This window comes from Somniosus microcephalus, chromosome 4 (genome assembly GCF_052327205.1).
Source record: "Somniosus microcephalus isolate GS21.2 chromosome 4, FLI_Smic_1.0, whole genome shotgun sequence".
In the NCBI taxonomy this organism is placed as follows: domain Eukaryota; kingdom Metazoa; phylum Chordata; class Chondrichthyes; order Squaliformes; family Somniosidae; genus Somniosus; species Somniosus microcephalus.
The window spans coordinates 175,738,726-175,758,551 of record NC_140990.1 but is presented as its reverse complement, the minus strand read 5'-3'; the positions used below and the strand labels follow the sequence as shown (position 1 = coordinate 175,758,551).

Here is a 19,826-nt window from a genome sequence, read left to right as displayed (position 1 = left end):
GCACCCCACCCACCCGCCCCTTCAACCACTGTCTGCCCCACCTGTGACAGAGACTGTAGGTCCCGCATTGGACTAATCAGTCACATGCGAGCTCATTTTTAATGTGGAAGCAAGTCATCCTCGGTTCCGAGGGACTGCCTAAGAAGAATAGATTGGGAAAAGGGGAAGTGCAACGAGACCTGGGTGTCCTTGTGCGCCAGTCGCTGAAGGTAAGCATGAAGGTGCAGCAGGCGGTTAAGAAGGCAAATGGTATGTTGGCCTTCATAGCGAGAGGATTTGACTACAGGAGCAAGGATGTCTTGCTGCAGTTGTACAGATGGCAGGAATGACGTATGGAGAGAGATTGGGTCGATTAGGCTTATATTCGCTAGAGTTTAGAAGAATGAGAGGGGATCTCATTGAAGCTTATAAAATTCTAACAGGACTAGACAGACTAGATGCAGGAAGGATGTTCCCGATGGCGGGGGAAGTCCAGAACCAGGGGTCACAGTCTAAGGATAAGGGGTAAGCCATTTAGGACTGAGATGAGGAGGAATTTCTTCACCCAGAGAGTGGTGAAGCTATGGAATTCTCTACCACAGAAGGCAGTTGAGGCCAATTCATTAAATATATTCAAGAAGGAGTTAGATATATTTCTTAAGGCTAAAGGGATCAAGGGATATGGGGAGAAAGCAGGGACAGGGTACTGAATTTGGATGATCAGCCATGATCTCACTAAATGGCAGAGCAGGCTCAAGGGGCCGAATGGCCTACTCCTGCTCCTATCTTCTATGTTTCTAAATTATAATGGGGAATAAGGAAATGGCAAGACGTTAAACACATACTTTGTATCTGTCTTCACAGTAGAAGACACAAAAAAAATAACAGAAATAGTGGAGAATCAAGGGTCTAATGAAAGTGAGGAATTAATAGTAGTAAAGAAAAAGTACTGGAGAAATTAATGGGATTAAAAGCCGACAAATCCTTTGGACCTGATGGCCTACATCCTAGGGTTCTAAGAGATGGCTGCAGTTCAGAGAAGGTTCACTCGATTGATTCCGGAGATGAGGGGGTTGACTTATGAGGAAAGGTTGAGTAGGTTGGGCCTCTACTCATTGGAATTCAGAAGAATGAGAGGCGATCTTATCGAAACATATAAGATTGTGAGGGGGCTTGATCGGGTGGGTGCGGGGAGGATGTTTCCACCGATGGGCGAGACTAGAACTAGGGGGCATAATCTTAGAATAAGGGGCTGCCGTTTCAAAACTGAGATGAAGAGAAACTTCTTCACTCAGAGGGTAGTAAATCTATGGAATTTGCTACCTCAGAGAGCTGTGGAAGCTGCGACATTAAATAAATTTAAAAAGGAGATAGACAGTTTCCTAGCTGATAAGGGAATTAGGGGTTACGGGGAGTGGGCAAGGAAGTGGACGTGAGTCTAGGTTCGGATCAGCCATGATCCTATTGAATGGCGGAGCAGGCCCGAGGGGCCGTATGGCTGACTCCTGCTCCTACTTCTTTTATGTTCTTATGTTCTTCTAGTGGATGCTTTAATTTTCAACTTCTAGAATTCCATAGATTCTGGAACGGTCCCAGTGGATTGGAAGGTAGCAAACGTAACACCGCTATTCAAGAAAGGAGGGAGAGAGAAAACAGGGAACCACAGGCCAGTTAGCCTGACATCAGTTGTATGGAAAATGCTGGAATTCATTATTAAGGAAGTGGTAACAGGACACTTAGAAAATCATATATGATATGATTAGGCAGAGTCTACATGGTTTTATGAAAGGGAAATCGTATTTGACAAATCCATTAGAGTTTTTAGAGGATGTAACTAGCAGGGTAGATAAAGGGGAACCAGTGGATGTAGTGCATTTGGATTTTCAAAAGGCATTCCATAAGGTGCCACACGAAAGGTTGCTGCACAAGATAAGGGCTTATGGGGTTGGGGCAATATTAGCATGGATAGAGGATTGGTTAAAGGACAGAAAACAGAGAGTAGGAATAAACAAGTCATTTTCAGGTTGGCAGGCTGTTACTAGTGGGGTGCCTCAAGGTTCAGTGCTGGAGCCTCGGCTGTTCAGAGGGATTTGGGTGTCCTTGTACACAAAACAAAGAAAGTTAACATGTAGGTACAGCAAGCAATTAGGAAGGCAAATAGCATGTTGGCCTTTATTGCAAGGGGGTTGAATTACAAGAGTGAGAAAGTCTTGCTGCAATTGTACAGGGCTTTGGTGAAGCGGCACCTGGAGTACAGTGTACAGTTTTGGTCTCTGTACCTAAAGAAGTATATACCTGCCTTAGAGAGAGTGCAATGAAGGTTCACTAGATTGATTCCTGGGATGTGAGGGTTGTCCTGTGAGGAGAGATTGAGTACAATCAGCCTATGCTCTGGAGTTTAGAAGAATGAGAGGTGATCTCATTGAAACACAAGATTCTTAGAGGATGTTTCCCCTGGCTGGAGAGTTTAGAAGTAGGGAGCACCTTCTCAGGATAAGGGGTCAGCCATTTAGGACAGAGATGAGGAGAAATATCTTCACTCAGAGGGTTGTGAATCTTTGGAATTCTCTACCCCAGAGGGCTGTGGATGCTCAGTCACTGAGTATATTCAAGGCTGAGATCGATAGATTTTTGGACTCTTAAGGGAATCAAGGGATATGGGGACCGGATGGGAAAGTGTAGTTGAGGTTGAAGATCAGTCACGATCTTATTGAATGGCGGAGCAGACTCAAGGGGCATATAGCCTACTCCTGCTACTATTTCTTGTGTTCTTCTACATAGAAACATAGAAGATAGGAGCAGGAGTAGGACATTCGGCCCCTCGAGCCTGCTCCGCCATTCGATGAGATCATGGCTGATCATCCAAACTCAGTACCCCGTACCTGCCTTCTCCCCATATCCCTTGATACCTGTAGCTCTAAGAAATATATCTAACTCCTTCTTGAATATATTTAAAGACTTGGCCTCAACTGCCTTCTGTGGTAGAGAATTCCACAGGTTCACCACTCTCTGGGTGAAGAAATTCTTCCTCATCTCTGTCCTAAATGGCTTACCCCTTATCCTTAGACTATGACCCCTGGTTCTGGACTCTCCGACCATCGGGAACATTCTACCTGCATCTAGTTTGTCCAGGCCTGTCAGAATTTTAAAAGTTTCGATGAGATCCCCTCTCATTTTTCTAAACTCCAGCGAGTATAAGCCCAATCGACCCAATCTCTCCTCATATGTCATTCCTGCCATCCCAGGGATCAGCCTTGTGAATCTTCGCTGAACTCCTTCCATGGCAAGAACATCCTTCCTCAGATAAGGTGACCAAAACTGCACACAGTACTCAAGGTGTGGTCTCACCAAGGCCCTGTACAACTGCAGCAGGACATCCTTGCTCCTGTACTCAAACCCTTTTGCTATGAAGGCCAACATACCATTTGCCTTCTTCACCGCCTGCTGCACCTGCATGCTTACCTTCAGCGACTGGTGCACAAGGACACCCAAGACTCGTTGCACTTCCTTCTCCCAATCTATTGCCATTCAGATAATTGTCTGCCTTTCTGTTTTTGACACCAAAGTGGATAACCTCGCATTTATCCACGTTATATTGCATCTGCCACGCTTCTGCCCAATCACCCAACCTGTCCAAATCATCCTGGAGTTTCTCGGTATCCTCCTCGCAGCACACACGCCCACCCAGCTTTGTGTCGTCTGCAAACTTGGAGATATTACATCTAGTTCCCTTATCTAGATCATTAATGTATATTGTGAATAGCTGGGGTCCAAGGACCGATCCCTGCGGTACCCCACTAGTCACTGCCTGCCACTCGGAAAAAGACCCATTAATTCCTACTCTCTGCTTTCTGTCCGCCAACCAGTTCTCTATCCAAGTCAATACCTTGCCCCCAATCCCATGTGCCTTAACTTTACACACTAATCTCTTATGCGGGACCTTATCGAAAGCCTTTTGAAAGTCCAAATACACCACATCTACTGGTTCTCCCTTATCTATTTTCCCAGTTACATCCTCAAAAAATTCCAGTAGATTAGTCAAGCACGATTTACCTTTTGTAAATCCATGTTGACTTTGTCCGATCCTGTCACTGTTTTCCAAGTGCTCAGCTATTACATCCTTTATAATGGACTCTAGCATTTTCCCCACTACCGATGTCAGGCTTACCGGTCTGTAATTCCCCGCTTTCTCTCCACCACCCTTTTTGAATAGTGGGGTAACATTAGCTACCCTCCAATCCATGGGTACAGTTCCAGATTCCAGCGAATTTTGGAAGATGATCAGCAATGCATCAATTATTTCTAGGGCCACTTCCTTAAGTACCCTAGGATGTAGATTATCAGCCTGGGATGCGAGGGTTGTCAAATCCACTACACTGACTGGGCTGGGAAATAAACATAACAATTAGCATACTTACGTCAGACGTTCTTCTGCCTGCAGCAGCTGAATCCCAATCTCTGCACTACCCCCCAGCTTGAATTTGCTGTAGAGAGATAAAAATAACACTCAGGATGAAAATTCTGTCAAAACCCAACATCTGATTGATTTATATAATATATACATATAGGGTATGGGGGCAGAGTGTAGAATATTGGCACGACACAAGAAATGGTGATGGAGGAGGAACAAAAGCACAAAGACATAGGCCAAGATTTTCCTTACCTCGGTGGGTGACATCTGTGGCGCATCCCGACCCCGCTGCTGGCTCCATCCTGCGCTGGAAAATGATTTTACGTTGATAGGGCTTGTTAAGCCCGCCCAGCGCGTTTCCCGGTCCAATTAGAGGAAGCAGGTCTGGTGACATCATTCATGACATATCATCAGCCAGTTTCCTTAAAGGGATCACGGCCAACTTTCTTTTAACATTTGTGCTGTCAATGTTCTACAGCACTGAAGTGCTGCAAACACTGACAATGACTGCACAGGTGTGCAGGGCTGCACCCAGGTTCTCCCATGACTTCCTCCATATGCTTATGGAGGGAATCAGCGCACGCAGGGAGGTCCTCTTCCCTTCTCATGGGCGGAAGAGACCTCTCCAGGAGACCAACACAGCCTGGTTGCACATTGCAGAGGAGGTCACAAGCAGGGATGTCATCAGGAGGACCTGGGTGCAGCAGCACAAGCCTTTCAATTATCTAATTAGATCACAAAACGTTAGTACAAAGCCACACTCGCCTTCATCCTGCTGTGCCTCTCATCACATCCCCATCACTTTGCCTTCCCTACCCTATCCCTACACATCCTTACTCACCAACTTACTTTGCACCTCCACCCATCCCTCTCTATCTACATTATCACATCCCGATCTCACTAGCCACCTCTCACACTCACCCTCATCCTACTGCAATTATACCAACTAACAACATACAAGGGTAGCCACTTGAGTATTTTATCCAATGTTCATGTAGTTTCTATTAATGTGCTGTCAAACATTGAAACCTTTATTTTCAATACTTTCCGTTCTTGGACAGATTTGTGTGCACCTTTGGAAGTGGCTTAGTGAGTTGTGGTGAATGGTGAGACATAACGGTACCCCCCGCAATGGTGGTGAGTGAAAGGAATGGCTTGGACATTGTAGGGATGCTTTATGTTGGTGTGGGGTGGTGCCAACCTGGCGCATCATGTGGTAGCCAGGGTGTACAGCGTCAAGTGACGTAAATCTGGCTATCCCTGTCCTCCCGGGCAGCAATGTGTAGTGTATGTACTTTGCAGAAGGAACTATATTCTGCAGCCCCTGTATACTGCAGTACCAGTAGTGACCACCCCTGTATATAAGCCTGTGTAGTAACTTTGCATAGTTAGTTCCAGTTTGTCTCCACTCAGTAAAGACCTGTTATAACCAACTCCTGCAGTCCGTGTCTCAATTACACACGGACATAATACTGGCAACGAGCAGATCCGAACTTACCTACAGTCTGCACCACCTCATGGGGATCCATCCCTGAAGCGAAGTTGTCAGAGGTCGAGGCCAGAAGGAAGAAAGAAAAAAAAAAGAAACCAATCAGAAGAAACGGGCGTCGACCGTGGGCAACCGCCTCTGATTCATCGGAGTGAAAGATTTGCAGCAGAGGCTGTCGAGAGCGGGGCTTGGTTATCCTGTCGATGGTGTTCCAGCTAATCGGGCTGGTGGCAGGTAGTACACTGATCCTTCCTGGGCTGCGGCGGGCTAGAGCTCGATCGGGTGGCTTTTCAACGGGGCTGAGCAGCGTTGTCGGGAAGAGGAGAGAGAGGGTGGAGCACACAGGGCGCGGCCGGTGCTACGAAGCCGGGCAGCGTACAGACCTGAGAAGAGGGAGGAAAGTGTCCCGCAGGGTTGCTCCGACGACGGGGAAATAAAAGAAATGAGAAGCGCAGAAAGCCGCGAGGAGCTGCAGTTTGCCACGGGAGCCGCGGAGAGCGGCGTTAGCAGCAGCGCGGGGGGGAAGTGCGCGAAGACCATAGGGCGTCGCCATCAAGGCATAAAACGCCAGCAACAGCGGAGAAGACGGAAAGCGTGGGAGGCGCCATTTTGTTAAATCGGGGAAGAAGGCAAAGCGCGGGAGGCGCCATCTTAGATTTCCATGATGCCGAAGACTGGCAATATCACTGCCTTCGATAATGCAATAGAAGACTGGACCACGTATGTGGAAAGAGTCGAAGTACATTGCGAGGCAAACGAAGTAGCCGATGAGAAAAAGGCATCGGTACTACTAAAGTTAATGGGCGCAAGAACGTACGGCCTATTGCGGAACCTGATTACTTCAGCCAAACCGATGGCGAAAAGTTTTAACAAAATTGTTGATATCCTACAGGAACACCTAAATCCTACACCGCTGCTGATAGCAGAAAGATTTAAATTCCACAGGAGAAATCAGCATAAAGATGAGAGCAATGCTGATTACCTTACGGAACTACGCAAGCTAGCAAAGCACTGCCAGTTCGGAGCAGGACTGGCAGATACTCTACGGGACAAATTTGTCTGTGGACTCCCGAGTGAAGGAACCCAGAAGAGGTTACTCTCAGAGAAAGAGCTGACGCTAGATAAGGCTTTCAGCGTGGCAGTATCGTACGAAGCAGCAGCAAGGGGAGCTGCGGAAATACAGCAAAAGCCACAGGAATACGGCACCCACGAAATGACACGGGGATTTGAAAAATGTTATCGCTGCGGCAGAACAACCCTTGACCAGAAGGACTGCTGGTCCAAGGACAAAATATGCAGGCAATGCGGAAAGATGGGACACATTGCACGAGTTTGCAGGTCTGGGAAGAAGACTTTGCAGGTCTGGGAAGAAGACTAACGACAACAAAAAGGCTACTAAGGAACAGTACAGGAAAGTACAAAAGATGACGGACAGTAGTTCCGAAGACCAGATGAGCGATAGTGAATCCGGGAACAAGAGACTAAGCTGTCTCAAACTTCACAACGTAATCGCAAAAGAGGATCACCGAACCATTTGGGTCACCCTCACGATAGCAGGGTCCCAAGTCAAAATGGAATTGGATACAGGATCAGCCCTGACCGTCATGAATCGACAAGACTACGAGCGGCTATTCTCACACATACCCTTGAAAGAGACATCCATCGTCTTGAAGACGTATACGGGGCAAAAAGTATACCCCAGAGGGAAAATAAGGGTGCCTGTCGAATACAACGGCAAGGAAATACAGAAATTGCATCTGTACATACTGCAAGATGGTGGACCACCGTTATTGGGACGTGAATGGATCAGAAAGGTAAGTTTAGACTGGCACTCCATTCAGGCACTGACGGTGGCTGGTAAAAAGGATGACGACGTCACACCTGGACGATTGTCAAAAATCTTAGCTAACGCCAAAGAGGTATTTCAACAAGAACTGGGCATGCTTAAAGGCGTAACCGCCTCGATAAAAATAGAAGAGAGTGCAATTCCCAAGTTTTTCAAAGCAAGACCGGTACCATATGCAATTCGCCCAGCCGTCGAGGCAAAGCTGGAGAATCTGGAGAATGCAGGCGTGGTATCTAAGGTAGACTGGAGCGAGTGGGCGACACCCATCGTTCCTGTCATGAAGAAAACATTAAACAATAAGTCTGAGGAGCCAAGGAAGGTTCGCATCTGTGGGGACTTCAAGGTGACGGTGAACCCAGTCCTTCACACAGTACAATATCCTCTCCCGAGGATAGAAGATATTTTCGCCTCACTATCTGGAGGGAAGCGTTTTACAAAAATTGACCTAGCACAAGCATATTTGCAGATGGAGGTTGAAGAATCCTCTAGGAAGTATCTCACGATAAACACTCACAAAGGTCTTTACCAGTATAATCGACTGGTATTCGGAGTAGCATCAGCTCCGGCGATATGGCAAAGAGCGATGGAACAAGTCCTGCAAGGGATTCCGGGGACTCAGTGTTACTTGGACGACATCCTTGTGACAGGTGAAGATGACAGTGAACACCTTGCCAACCTAGAGCAGGTGCTCACTAGACTAAGAGAACATGGGCTACGAGCCAATCGCCCCAAGTGCGAGTTTTTTAAGAAACAGATATCGTATTGTGGCCACGTGATTGATGGAGGGGTTACATAAGTCCCCTGACAAAATTGAAGCGGTAGTTAAGGCTCCAGCGCCTGAAAATGTATCGCAACCGAGGTCATTCCTCGGATTGGTGAATTACTACCATAAGTTTTTGCCGAATTTGTCCACAATTCTGCACCCACTGAACGCCCTACTACAAACTGGAGTAGCATGGAAATGGAGTGATGATTGTAAGCGGGCCTTTCAGAAGAGTAAAGACCTAATCACTTCAAGAGAAGTATTGGCTCACTACAACCCATCACTACCGATAAGACTGGCGTGTGATGCGTCTCCCTGCGGCATTGGAGCGGTACTGTCACATAAATTCCTTGATGGTTCAGAGAGGCCGATAGCTTTTGCGTCACACTCGTTAACTTCAGCCGAGCGTAACTACGCCCAGATTGACAGAGAGGCCCTCAGCCTGGTATGGGGGGTGAAGAAGTTCAATCACTACCTGCACGGTCAGAAATTTACTCTACTAACTGATCATCAACCTCTTGTCTCCATTTTCAACCCTCAGAAGGGCGTCCCGATAATGACAGCACAACGACTACAGAGGTGGTCCCTTTTCCTAGGGGCACACCAATATGACATCGAGTACAAAGGAACTAAACAGCATGGGAATGCTGATGGATTGTCGCGCCTACCGTTGCCGACGGTGGAAGCAGCACCTGCAGTGGATCCAGTGGAGATATTCCACCTGTGACGAATGCAAACATAGAAAAGGAAACACGAAATGACCCGACACTCTCCTGGGTCTATGATCTAACAGTGAAGGGATGGCCAGCACATGGCGAACCACTGTTGCCAGCATTCTCGCCGAGAAGAGAACAGCTGTCAGTGTGCAGAGGAACCTTGATGTGTGGATCCAGAGTAGTAATTCCACCCAAATTGAAGGATAGAGTGCTCAATGAGCTTCATGAGGGTCATCTGGGAGGGGTAAAAATGAAGAACTTAGCCAGAGCGTTTGTGTGGTGGCCGGGAATCGATAGAGAAATCGAAGAGATGACCAAGAGCTGTACAGGATGCCAGAAGGTCCAAAACGCCCCACCACAAGCCCCTCTACATCCATGGGAGTGGCCCTCATCTCCATGGCAAAGGGTGCACATTGATTTTGCTGGTCCATTTATGGACTCGATGTTTTTAATTGCGGTGGATGCACATTCAAAGTGGCCAGAGGTAATAAAAATGTCCTCAACCACCACAGAAAAAACTATCACAGTCTTACGAACCATATTCGCCAGAAATGGGCTGCCTGAACAGATTTGCTCCGACAATGGACCACAGTTTGTGTCTGAAGAGTTCCGGAGGTTCTTAAAGAACAATGGTGTTAAGCATTACACATCCACCCCATATCATCCAGCCACCAATGGATTGGCTGAGAGGTTCGTTCAAACATTCAAGAAGGCTATCAAGGCAATGTGTAATGAAGACATACCCCTACAACACAAGGTGGATAACTTGTTTGCCTACCGGAATGCGACACATGCGGTTACCAACCAAACTCCAGCCATGATGTTCTTCAATCGAAGACTACGATGCCACTTGGATTTGGTTAAGCCAAATATCAGAAGAGATGTGGAGAACAGGGAGTTTTAAGATAGGTCAACCAGTTTTGGCCCGGGACTACCGCAGAGAAATGGCAGCCAGGAACGATCTATACACGGCAAGGACCTCTAATGTATACCGTGGCTGTTGGAGAGAGCATTGTAAGACGCCATGCTGACCAGATTCTAGAGTCACTGGAAAACGTCAATTCCACACCACGATCCGATACACCTGGTGATGAAACCGAAGTATCAATTGCATCTACCTCAGAATCGGGAATATTGGAAGCAGACGAACCCAACAACGACGTTGATTCTGAATCAACTCTGCCAGAAGAACCTGATACCCCAAAGAGGCATTATCCAGACAGAATCAGGAAGCCTCCTCAAAGACTGAACTTATAATTGCTTAACTTCAGCTAATGTATATGACAACTGTAATTGTAAATATGTTATTTAATTATTAATCAAATGTTATGTACTATTTAGCTAAAAGGGGAGGAATTGTAGTGTATGTACTTTGCAGAAGGAACTATATTCTGCAGCCCCTGTATACTGCAGTACCAGTAGTGACCACCCCTGTATATAAGCCTGTGTAGTAACTTTGCATAGTTAGTTCCAGTTTGTCTCCACTCAGTAAAGACCTGTTATAACCAACTCCTGCAGTCCGTGTCTCAATTACACACGGACATAATACAATGTACTCGGGTGCTGATGCCATGTGTCCTGTGCAGCATCAGGTAATTGCGGAGTTGCTGGTGTTGGGGCTGATCGTGGTCAGATTCTGAGGACCAACGTGAGACAGTATAGATGGCAAGTGAAGTAGAGATGACAGAAGCATTCTGTCAATGGTGAGAGAGTTCTTCCAATGAGGTGAGAGTGGATGGATAGTGGAAAGTGGAAAGCCTGCAGAATCTGTGCTGGAAATGGACTGAGAAACAGCTTGTGGCTGAGGAAAGTGATGATCTGTCAGGTGGGAGCTTTTACTATACATTTGAAGCTGTCAAGTAATCAGCTGGAGCAATGGCCACTGAACTCCCACCTCAGGTTGACAGCCATGGTCCCCGAACAGCGTGGTTCCCGTGGCCATGAAGTTAAAGTTTCCACCACCAAGAAGGACAAGAGCAACAACATCATAGAAACGCCTCCAAGTTCTCCTGCCCCCAAGTCACAAACCATCCTGGCTTGGACATAGATGCAGTTTCTTCACCACTGCTAGGTAAGTAATTTGGAAGTCCCTATTAAACATGATCATAGGAGCATAAGGACTGCAGAATTAATGGAGAAGGCTACCATCACCTTTTCAGGGCAGCTAGGAATAGGCAACAAATGTAGCCACATCCCAAGAATGAATAAAAAAAGCAGATTCACCATTATTAGAAATTAAGGTCCTAGTAGTGGTGAATCTTCCGTCAGAAAACAAGTTCAAATACAAATCCCTCTACCTGTGTTATTATGAGAGCACAGTTAACCACAGATGTCTCCCCATCCTTTAGTGTGATGGGTGCAAGTACAATTGAGGCAGCTCATCCATGTTGGTGTAAGATGCAAGCCAAACAGTCTATGTGCTGAAGTCGTAACACAGGTCACTTTTGAACAAGTTTAGTGCAATCACCAGCCGGTATTTACCAGAGTGATCGTCAGCTGGTATTTACCTGAGCTGGTATTTACCCGAGCTGGTATTTACCTGAGCGATCGCCAGCTGGTATTTACCCGCATGATCGCCAGCTGATAATTACCAGAGCTGGTATTTACCCGAGCCGGTATTTACCTGCGTGATTGCCGCCAGCTGGTATTTACCCGAGTGAGCGCCTGCTGGTATTTACCCGAGCTGGTATTTATTTGCGTGATCGCCAGCTTATTTACCTGAGCTGTTGCTGCTGGTTCCGTAGGATCTTGACAGGACATTTATTTTCCAACAGCCAGACTCTGAGGAAATCTACCGAAGGAACAGAGACACCCTGCAGTACAGGCAAGGTCAAAACCTGCAAAAGGAAATCAGTAAGCTAAAAAAAAAATTCCCATAACTGTATAACTTAGAGAACCTGCATCTCAATTCACCCCCTTCTCTCAGAGACACGCATGTACGTGTGTATATATAAACACACACACCCAGCACCATGATTCACTACAAATACATACACTCATTCATTTTGCTTCATACATGCAAGTCTGCATCCATCACCATCAGCAATTTCATTTTTCTAAAAAAAATTGTATTTGTTTTTTTGGAAAGTGGACTCTTTTTGTAAGGATTATACTGGTGGGGAATAGCACAATTATTCCAGTGACAGTCTCAGTTTTCCTAGAGGAGGTGCAGCAGTAAATCAGCTGTAGTGATGGACTTCAGAAAATGTGGTTCAAGAATGTACATAAGCTTTGACATCAAGAAGCAACCTCCATCTTGTTCCTCCATAACTGTGAGATACTAGCACCAACAATCCAGAACAATACTGGTTCCTAGCAACAGAGAAAGCAAGAGGCTATAGTCAAGAAGGATTATGGTTTTAAATCAGGGCTTTCACTGGCACTGTGAATGTTGAGGTAGCCCTGCATCCACTTCATTTGGAAAGAAGAGAAATGCTGAGAATTAATGGCAGCATGTATATGTATGATGAGATTTGCAGCAGAGAGATTTGGGCTGGGTAGTGAAGTCTTTTTCTCTATTACGTGATTTGGATCTATGGGAGTTATGGCTGGGAGGAGTTTGTGTACTTTGAAATGTTTTAAAATTTCTCCGTCAAGTTGGGAGACGCCAGTAATGCAAGAACTAATTGAGGGAGTGAAGAATTAGCAGTGAATTTGGGTTGTCTGGTAGTACCATGTCTGGGAAACAGGGAGTTGAGAAGAACACGATGAAATCTCTGAGCACCAAGAAAATTCCAGTAGCAGAGGGAAAAGGTGACAGTGGAAGAGCAGTAAAGTATGGTAATATGTGATTCCATTCTTGGATATGTAGACAGGAAAATATACAGACATGGCTGTGAAATTTGCCAGGTATGTTGCCTCCTGAGTGTGAGGGTGCTGGATCTCAACTCAGGTGGACGATCTGTTAATAGGGTGCAGGGAGAAACCTGCTATTGTGATCCACAACTTCTTTTTATTCATTCTCAGGAATGTGGCCATCGCTGGCAAGGTCGGCATTTATTGTCCACCCTAGTTGCTCCATGAGAAGGTGGTGGTGGTGGGCCACCGTCTTGACCCAGAGCCGAGGAAGGAAAGGCGATGTATGTCCAAGTCGGGATGGTGTGTGACTTGGAGCGGAACCTGGAGGTAATGGTGTTCCCATGCACCTGCTGCCCTTGTCCTTCTAGGTGGTGGAGTTCATTGGTTTGGGAGCTGCTGTCGAAGAAGCCTAGGCAAGTTGCTGCTGTGCATCCTATAGATAGAACAAACTGCAGCCACGGTGCGTCAGTGGTGGAGGTGGTGGATGGGTTGCTGATCAAGCAGACTGCTTTGACATGGGTCAGTGCTGATTGTCAGCTCAAATTGATCATGCTTGGGCTATATGTGGAGGACTGACACCCTGATCACGTCTCTTTTGTATGGGAGATGGTGTATTTGAGCATAGCGTAATCCATCCTCTGAGAAATACCTTGTTCCTTGGCGCATGGGAACACCATCACCTCCAAGTCACACACCATCCCGTTCCTTCATCGACATGGGTCAAAATCCTGGCACTCCCTACCTAACAGCACGGTGGAAGCAACTTCACCATATGAACTGCAGCGGTTCAAGAAGAAGGCCCACCACCACCTTTGCAAGGGCAACCAACGGCCATAGCCCGAAAATGAATTAAAAAAAACATATATGGATCTCTGCCGCTTGAATGTAGCATCTGCTGGAACATATCCAGAGCTCTACAAGCTGAACAGAGCAGAGAGCTTTCCAAACAGCATACAAGAAAATCAAAAGGAAACAAATTAGTGAGTTAACCTACCTGAGTTTTTAAATCCTCAAGACTAGCTTCCCCAGATATTTCAATATTGCCTACGTACTCTAGCTCAGTGTCCATATACTGCTGTAGTGAAAAATCTGCAATACAAGAGAGACACATGGATATTTCAGAATAGCCTACAAAAAATGCAGCTCACTGTCCCAAGTGCTGTCATACTGGAGAATCCCAAACAGATCAGCAACATATGGAAGGAGATACACATGACCATGGCTCAAGGAATCAACCAGACTGCGTAATAACTCATGGAGCACAGCCAAGAAATTCAAAGTAAGATCAGCTGAAATACATTATTGAACACCTTGCCATTAGTCCACTAAATTTTAAACTGTATTAACCCTTAGTGGACTGCATTGGACTACTCTTGTTCTTTTTTGTTGCATTACTTTAATGCCAGATTACACACACATTCAGTTGTAGTAACGCAGGATCAGGTATTTATTGAAACCTCATATTATCCACAATTGGTATGAGGGCACAAGTCTTCTCATACTACACAAAATCAGCTGCTGAGACACACAGTTCACAAAATCAGTGTGAGCACAAGCTGCTTTTGAGATACACACTATCCGATTCCAGTGTGAGCTGCTAAAGTGTTCCCTTATATTTTTTATACTAAATTTTAACCTTTGATCACTACATTCCATGCATACTATCAATATATCATGGTACCTCAAAGATACATACAAATACCAACAGAATAACAACATAAACAACCAGCCACTCGAACTCTTCTAATTGTTGCAATAAAACTCTTCCCATCCATTTTATTACTGTAACACGCAGGAAGGATATATACTTGCCATAGAGGGAGTGCAACGAAGGTTCACGAGATTGATTCCTGGGATGGCGGGACTGTCGTATGAGACGAGATTGAGTAAACTAGGCCTGTATTCTCTTGAATTCAAAAGAATGAGAGGGGATCTCATTGAAGCATACAAAATTATTACAGGGCTTGATAGGATGGATGCTGGGAGAATGTTTCCCTTGGCTGGGGAGTCTAGAACCAGGGGCCACAGCCTCAGGATAAAGGGTAGGCCATTCAGGACTGAGATGAGAAGAAATTTCTTCACACAGAGGGTGGTGAATCTTTGGAATTCTCTACCCGAGGGCCGTGGAGGCTCAGTCATGGGGTATATTCAAAACAGAAGTCGACAGATTTCTGACCAGTAAAGGCATCAAGGGATATGGCGATAGGGCCGGTGAATGGAGTTGAGGCAGAAGATCAGCCATGATCTCATTGAATGGCGGAGTGTTCTTATGTTCTTAATCTCAGCCAAGCTTTTGATGGGAAATCAGAGGGTAAATGCCCTTCAAACTGCTTTTGTAGCTGTAGGTTTTTTTTTTTTTAAAAACACATGGCTGGGACCAGTTTAGCAACTAGGTAATATGTGCTATATTAAACCAAACGCTTGCCCCTGATGAGAATGGCTGCCAGAGACAGATGCCTGTTCCATTCGGTTGAGTGGAGGGGGAGGGCAGCTTTTGGTATGTGATGCGCTATCAATTACTCATAAAAGACAGAGTTAGAAGAGTAACGAAAGGCTTTTATTAACAACAGAATGGAGGTCTGCCTCGCGTGGTCGACCGGTCCATGATACTAAGGGCTGGGGAGCAGTCACCTTTATACTAGGACCTGTGGGAGGAGTCAGCCGACGCATGTCCAGGCATGTACACAGTGGAATACAAACAGGACAAACAGGAATACAAACAGTGGTTTACCACAGTATGTAATAAAAAGATTCAAAAGAGGGTAGAGCACTTTGTAGATCTCAGCCCCCTTCATCGGGGAGAGGCCAGTCAAAGGTCAGGAGCCTGATCACTGGCACTGCCAACCAGCCTATAATTTCTAGTGGTTTTGCTACAGATCGTTGAGGGCAGAAGCTTTGGAATTGGCACATTTTCCCCTCCCCTGCCAGGGCACGGCATATGCAAAGAAATTCATGAAAAAAAAAGGGAAATAAATAAATGTAAAGCTGAAAAGAATTGTTTTATCAATCATCAGGTAGGAACATAGTAACAGAAGTAAGCTTTTCAGCCTCTCGAGCCTGTTCTGTCAGCTTTTTGGAATAATCAAGAGATCTAATTACCCTAGTCAATTGCAACTAAGCTTTCCATTAGCTAATCACTGAGGGGCATTAACAGTAATTATGGGACAAATCCATATCCCAAAACATTCACACTCCCAGCTGAAGCAGCTCCAACACGGAAAAAAGGCGAGATTTTCTTTTGTAACTGTAGGTTCAAAGAAATGATCCAAACCAGTGGTGTTTATATCTGTATGCTCATAATTAATCTGAAGACCTCCGGTAATTCCAATTACATCAAGAATGTGCCAAAACTACATTATATCCTAACCTGTATCAATCACTAAATTTCAGTTTCCTCAACTTTGTAGACCTACCTCTAGCAGTAGACAAGATATTTAAAGCAGAGAGCCTATCTGCAATGTTTTTCTGCTCTTCTTGAAAACATCCTCTGTTTTCGGAGTTCAGTGCAGGCTGGTAGAGCCAGACGGGTAACATCAGGAATCCCTGTGAGATACACCAAGAAATTGAAAACGCGCAAAGGACACAAGAGAGACTTTTATGTTTAATCTGGCTCTGGGAGCGAAAGCAGCCTACTGTCCCTATAGGCAGAGTTCTGAAACAGAAAGCTGCTGTTTTACTCATGGCATGTGTCTATTTTGAGCACTGAATATGATGCAAGTACCAAGATATGGGGCTGGGATTGTTCTCCTTAGAGCAGAGAAGGATAAGGGGAGATTTAAAAGAGGTGTTCAAAATTATGAAGGGCCTTGATAAAGTAAATAAGGAGAAACTGTTTCCACTGAAGGGCCAGTAACCTGGGATCACAGATTTAAGATAATTAACTAAAGAACCAGAGAGCGATGAGAATTTTTTTTACGCAGTGAGTTGCTCTGATCTGGAATGCACTGCCTGAAAGGGTGGTGGATACAGATTCAATAGTAACTTTCAAAAAGGGAATTCGATATATTCTTGAAAAGGAAACATTTACAGGGCTATGGGGAAAGAGCAGGGAAGTGGGATTAATTGGAGAGCTCTAGGGATAGGCACGATAGGCCGAATGGCCTCCCTCTGTGCTGTATAATATCTAGAATTAGCAGAAAATCAGGAGAACATGAAAATCTAGATCTCTACTTCTGCTGAATTTACACAGAAAAGGTAGGCTTACTTTTGATAGTGCCATCAACTGAGTGGGACTTGAGCATTTGGAGTCGAAGGGACTACTCTAATGTAAAAGCACCTAGACAGAGCCAGTGTGAGTTAGATTAGGAGAAAGAGACAGGAAATGGAAACTAGATTCTAATGGAAATGAAATGCATTAGGACAAAAAGAAAAGATCAACAAGTGAGGAATGAAGAAAGAACTTCCACATATAGCGTCTTTGATGTCCTTAGGGCGTCCAAAAGCGTTTTAAAGCCAATTAAGTAATTTTGAAGTACAATCAAAATTACAAGGTCCCACGAATAGCAATGAGATATGCGTTGGTTCAAGAATCATTCAACTAATTAAGACTAGTGATATTGTATTTAAAAAGAGAAAATTAAGGTTTGACCATCACTTTCTTCTATAAAAAGCCTGAAGGAGTAAAATTTGTGGAGTGTACTTCCAACTGGGTTCAACTAGGGTTTTACCTTTGGTGGAAGTCGTCCCTCCATGATGATCAGCATCTCTCCATTGGTTATCTTCATATCTACCAATGTGGCTTCCTACAAACACCAACATAGAAAACAGTATTGTACAAACTTAAGCTTCTCTCCCTTTTCTGCCAATTTTCTCCCAACTCCTTCTGAAAGCACTGACTCTTGCTTGGGAGTGGGTTCAATGGGTGCCGGTTGCCATCTGGTATTTCACTCAAGCAGCCATTCTGTGTGTGTGAACCTAGAAAACAATACAGGCTATTTCACTGCAGGGGATATCATACTTGAGGTTAATTCCGTCATCCTAACCTGTACTTCCCAGCAGAAGTTTCAGTAAGAACTCAGGGCTCTTCTCCCTAGACCATGGGCATGGAGAATAAATTTTGCATCCCTACTGCCAGCTCAAATTAAATCAACAAATTCACCAAAGAAACTTGGAATTTGTGGCTTACACTGCCATTACCTTTTACATAGGAACAGGAGGAGGCCATTCAGCCCTGTAAGCATGTTCCACCATTCAATTAGATCATGGCTGATCTGCATCTTAACTCCAACTACAGGAAACTGTGAGATATCCGGCACCGACGTGTTGCCGATCTATCAAAACTGCCGGACATACAAAGTTAATGTTGAAGCATACGGAGGTTTTCATCTCCGTATCCGACAACAAACACTGTTGCTTAGCAACAGCTTCTAAAGAGTCGGCTGCAGCTGCAAGCGTCTCTAGCTGAAGCTGTTGCTATAGCTACAGACCTTGCAGTGCCTGACTGGGGAAAAAAAAAGAACGAGAACTAAAAAAACTTATAGAAAACGGCTCCTGATTTTTGCCGTTAGATCGAGTATTCCGGACATACAACCTCCGGATAAACCAAAGTTTCCTGTACCCGCCTTGGTTCCGTATCCCTTAATACTCTTAACCTAACAAAAATCTATCAATCTCACTTTTGAAATTTTCAATTGGCCCTCCAACCTCAACAGCTTTTTGGGGGAAGAGTTCCAGATTTTCACTACCCTGAGCCATCTGCGGAACAATGTACAGACTTTCTGTTGCAATGACAATTTCCGTAGGTTTGTTAACCAACATCAGATGGATCAAAGATTACAGAATCCTGTGTTCACAATACTTTTGATGGCAATGGATTTCTAGGGTTTACGCGATTCTCTTCTCTTCCACCCCACCCGTCCCTAAATAACTGCAGAGTTTTGGACAGCTTAAAGAGGACAGACTTTCAATATATAGTACTTACTGCGCCCTCCTACGAAACATGTTTATTTATTAAAAGGAAAGTCTTTGTGAATTGCTATGTATGCTAAATGTTGCAAAAATCATCCACAGGGTGGCAGTATATGTTGAGGACCTATACCCCAAAATCAGTATTCACAGAAATCACAGAAACCCCACAGTGCAGATAGAGGCCATTTCGGCCCATCGAGCCTGCACCGACACATATCCCACCCGATCCCCGTAACCCCTACACCAACACATATCCCACCCTATCCCCGCAACCCCACGTATTTAATCCCCCTAACACTAAGGGTCAATTTATCAATTTATCATAGCCAATCAACCTAACCCGCACATCTTTGCACATATTGTCTTACGTGAAATTATATTAAAACTCTCCATATCAAACAAATACATCAATGATGCCTATATAAATCCTTTTTTCCAACCCATCCCTGTGCTAGAGTGTGATTGGGCAACCTGCACCCAGACCTGTGACAGGTCTGAAACCAGTCAGTAGAGGACACACAATAACCACCTAGGGATGATTCCCTGACCTTCCATGTGAGAAAGCAACCAATCTCTGCTCATAATTTCCCCATAGCAACATAGCTGAAGGCGAGGGATGGGGTCCATGGAGGTAAACACAGGTCTCAGAACATGGCTCTATTGGTGGTGCCCAGAGGGCTGATATATTATAAAACATGCCTCTATAGTTACCTCTGCGTGAGTTTAAATTATAACTCGTGATTCAGAGGACATTCATAAGGTATTTGACCATTTTCTTTTTTCTGAAACCTAACAAATTACTGCAAAGTAATTTATACCTTAGCTGCACTTTGGTCTCATTCCAATTGCTTGGTGGGGTGAAGTTGACACCATTACGAACACTATCACAAGGCAAATGAGTTAGTGTTGTTTATTGC

At 45.1% G+C, this 19,826-nt stretch overlaps 1 protein-coding gene across 1 annotated transcript in view; it reads right to left on the bottom strand.

The window, feature by feature from the left end:
* usp40 (ubiquitin specific peptidase 40) overlaps positions 1 to 19,826 on the bottom strand; it is a 142,391-nt gene that overhangs the window by 16,087 nt on the left and 106,478 nt on the right. The window contains exons 23-27 of the mRNA XM_085984190.1: positions 17,670 to 17,744; positions 16,416 to 16,545; positions 13,997 to 14,091; positions 11,923 to 12,041; positions 4,398 to 4,463 (exon numbers count right to left, since the gene is read on the bottom strand). Of these exons, the coding sequence (XP_085840316.1) occupies positions 4,398 to 4,463; positions 11,923 to 12,041; positions 13,997 to 14,091; positions 16,416 to 16,545; positions 17,670 to 17,744 (485 nt within the window). The remainder of the gene's footprint in view (positions 1 to 4,397; positions 4,464 to 11,922; positions 12,042 to 13,996; positions 14,092 to 16,415; positions 16,546 to 17,669; positions 17,745 to 19,826) is intronic.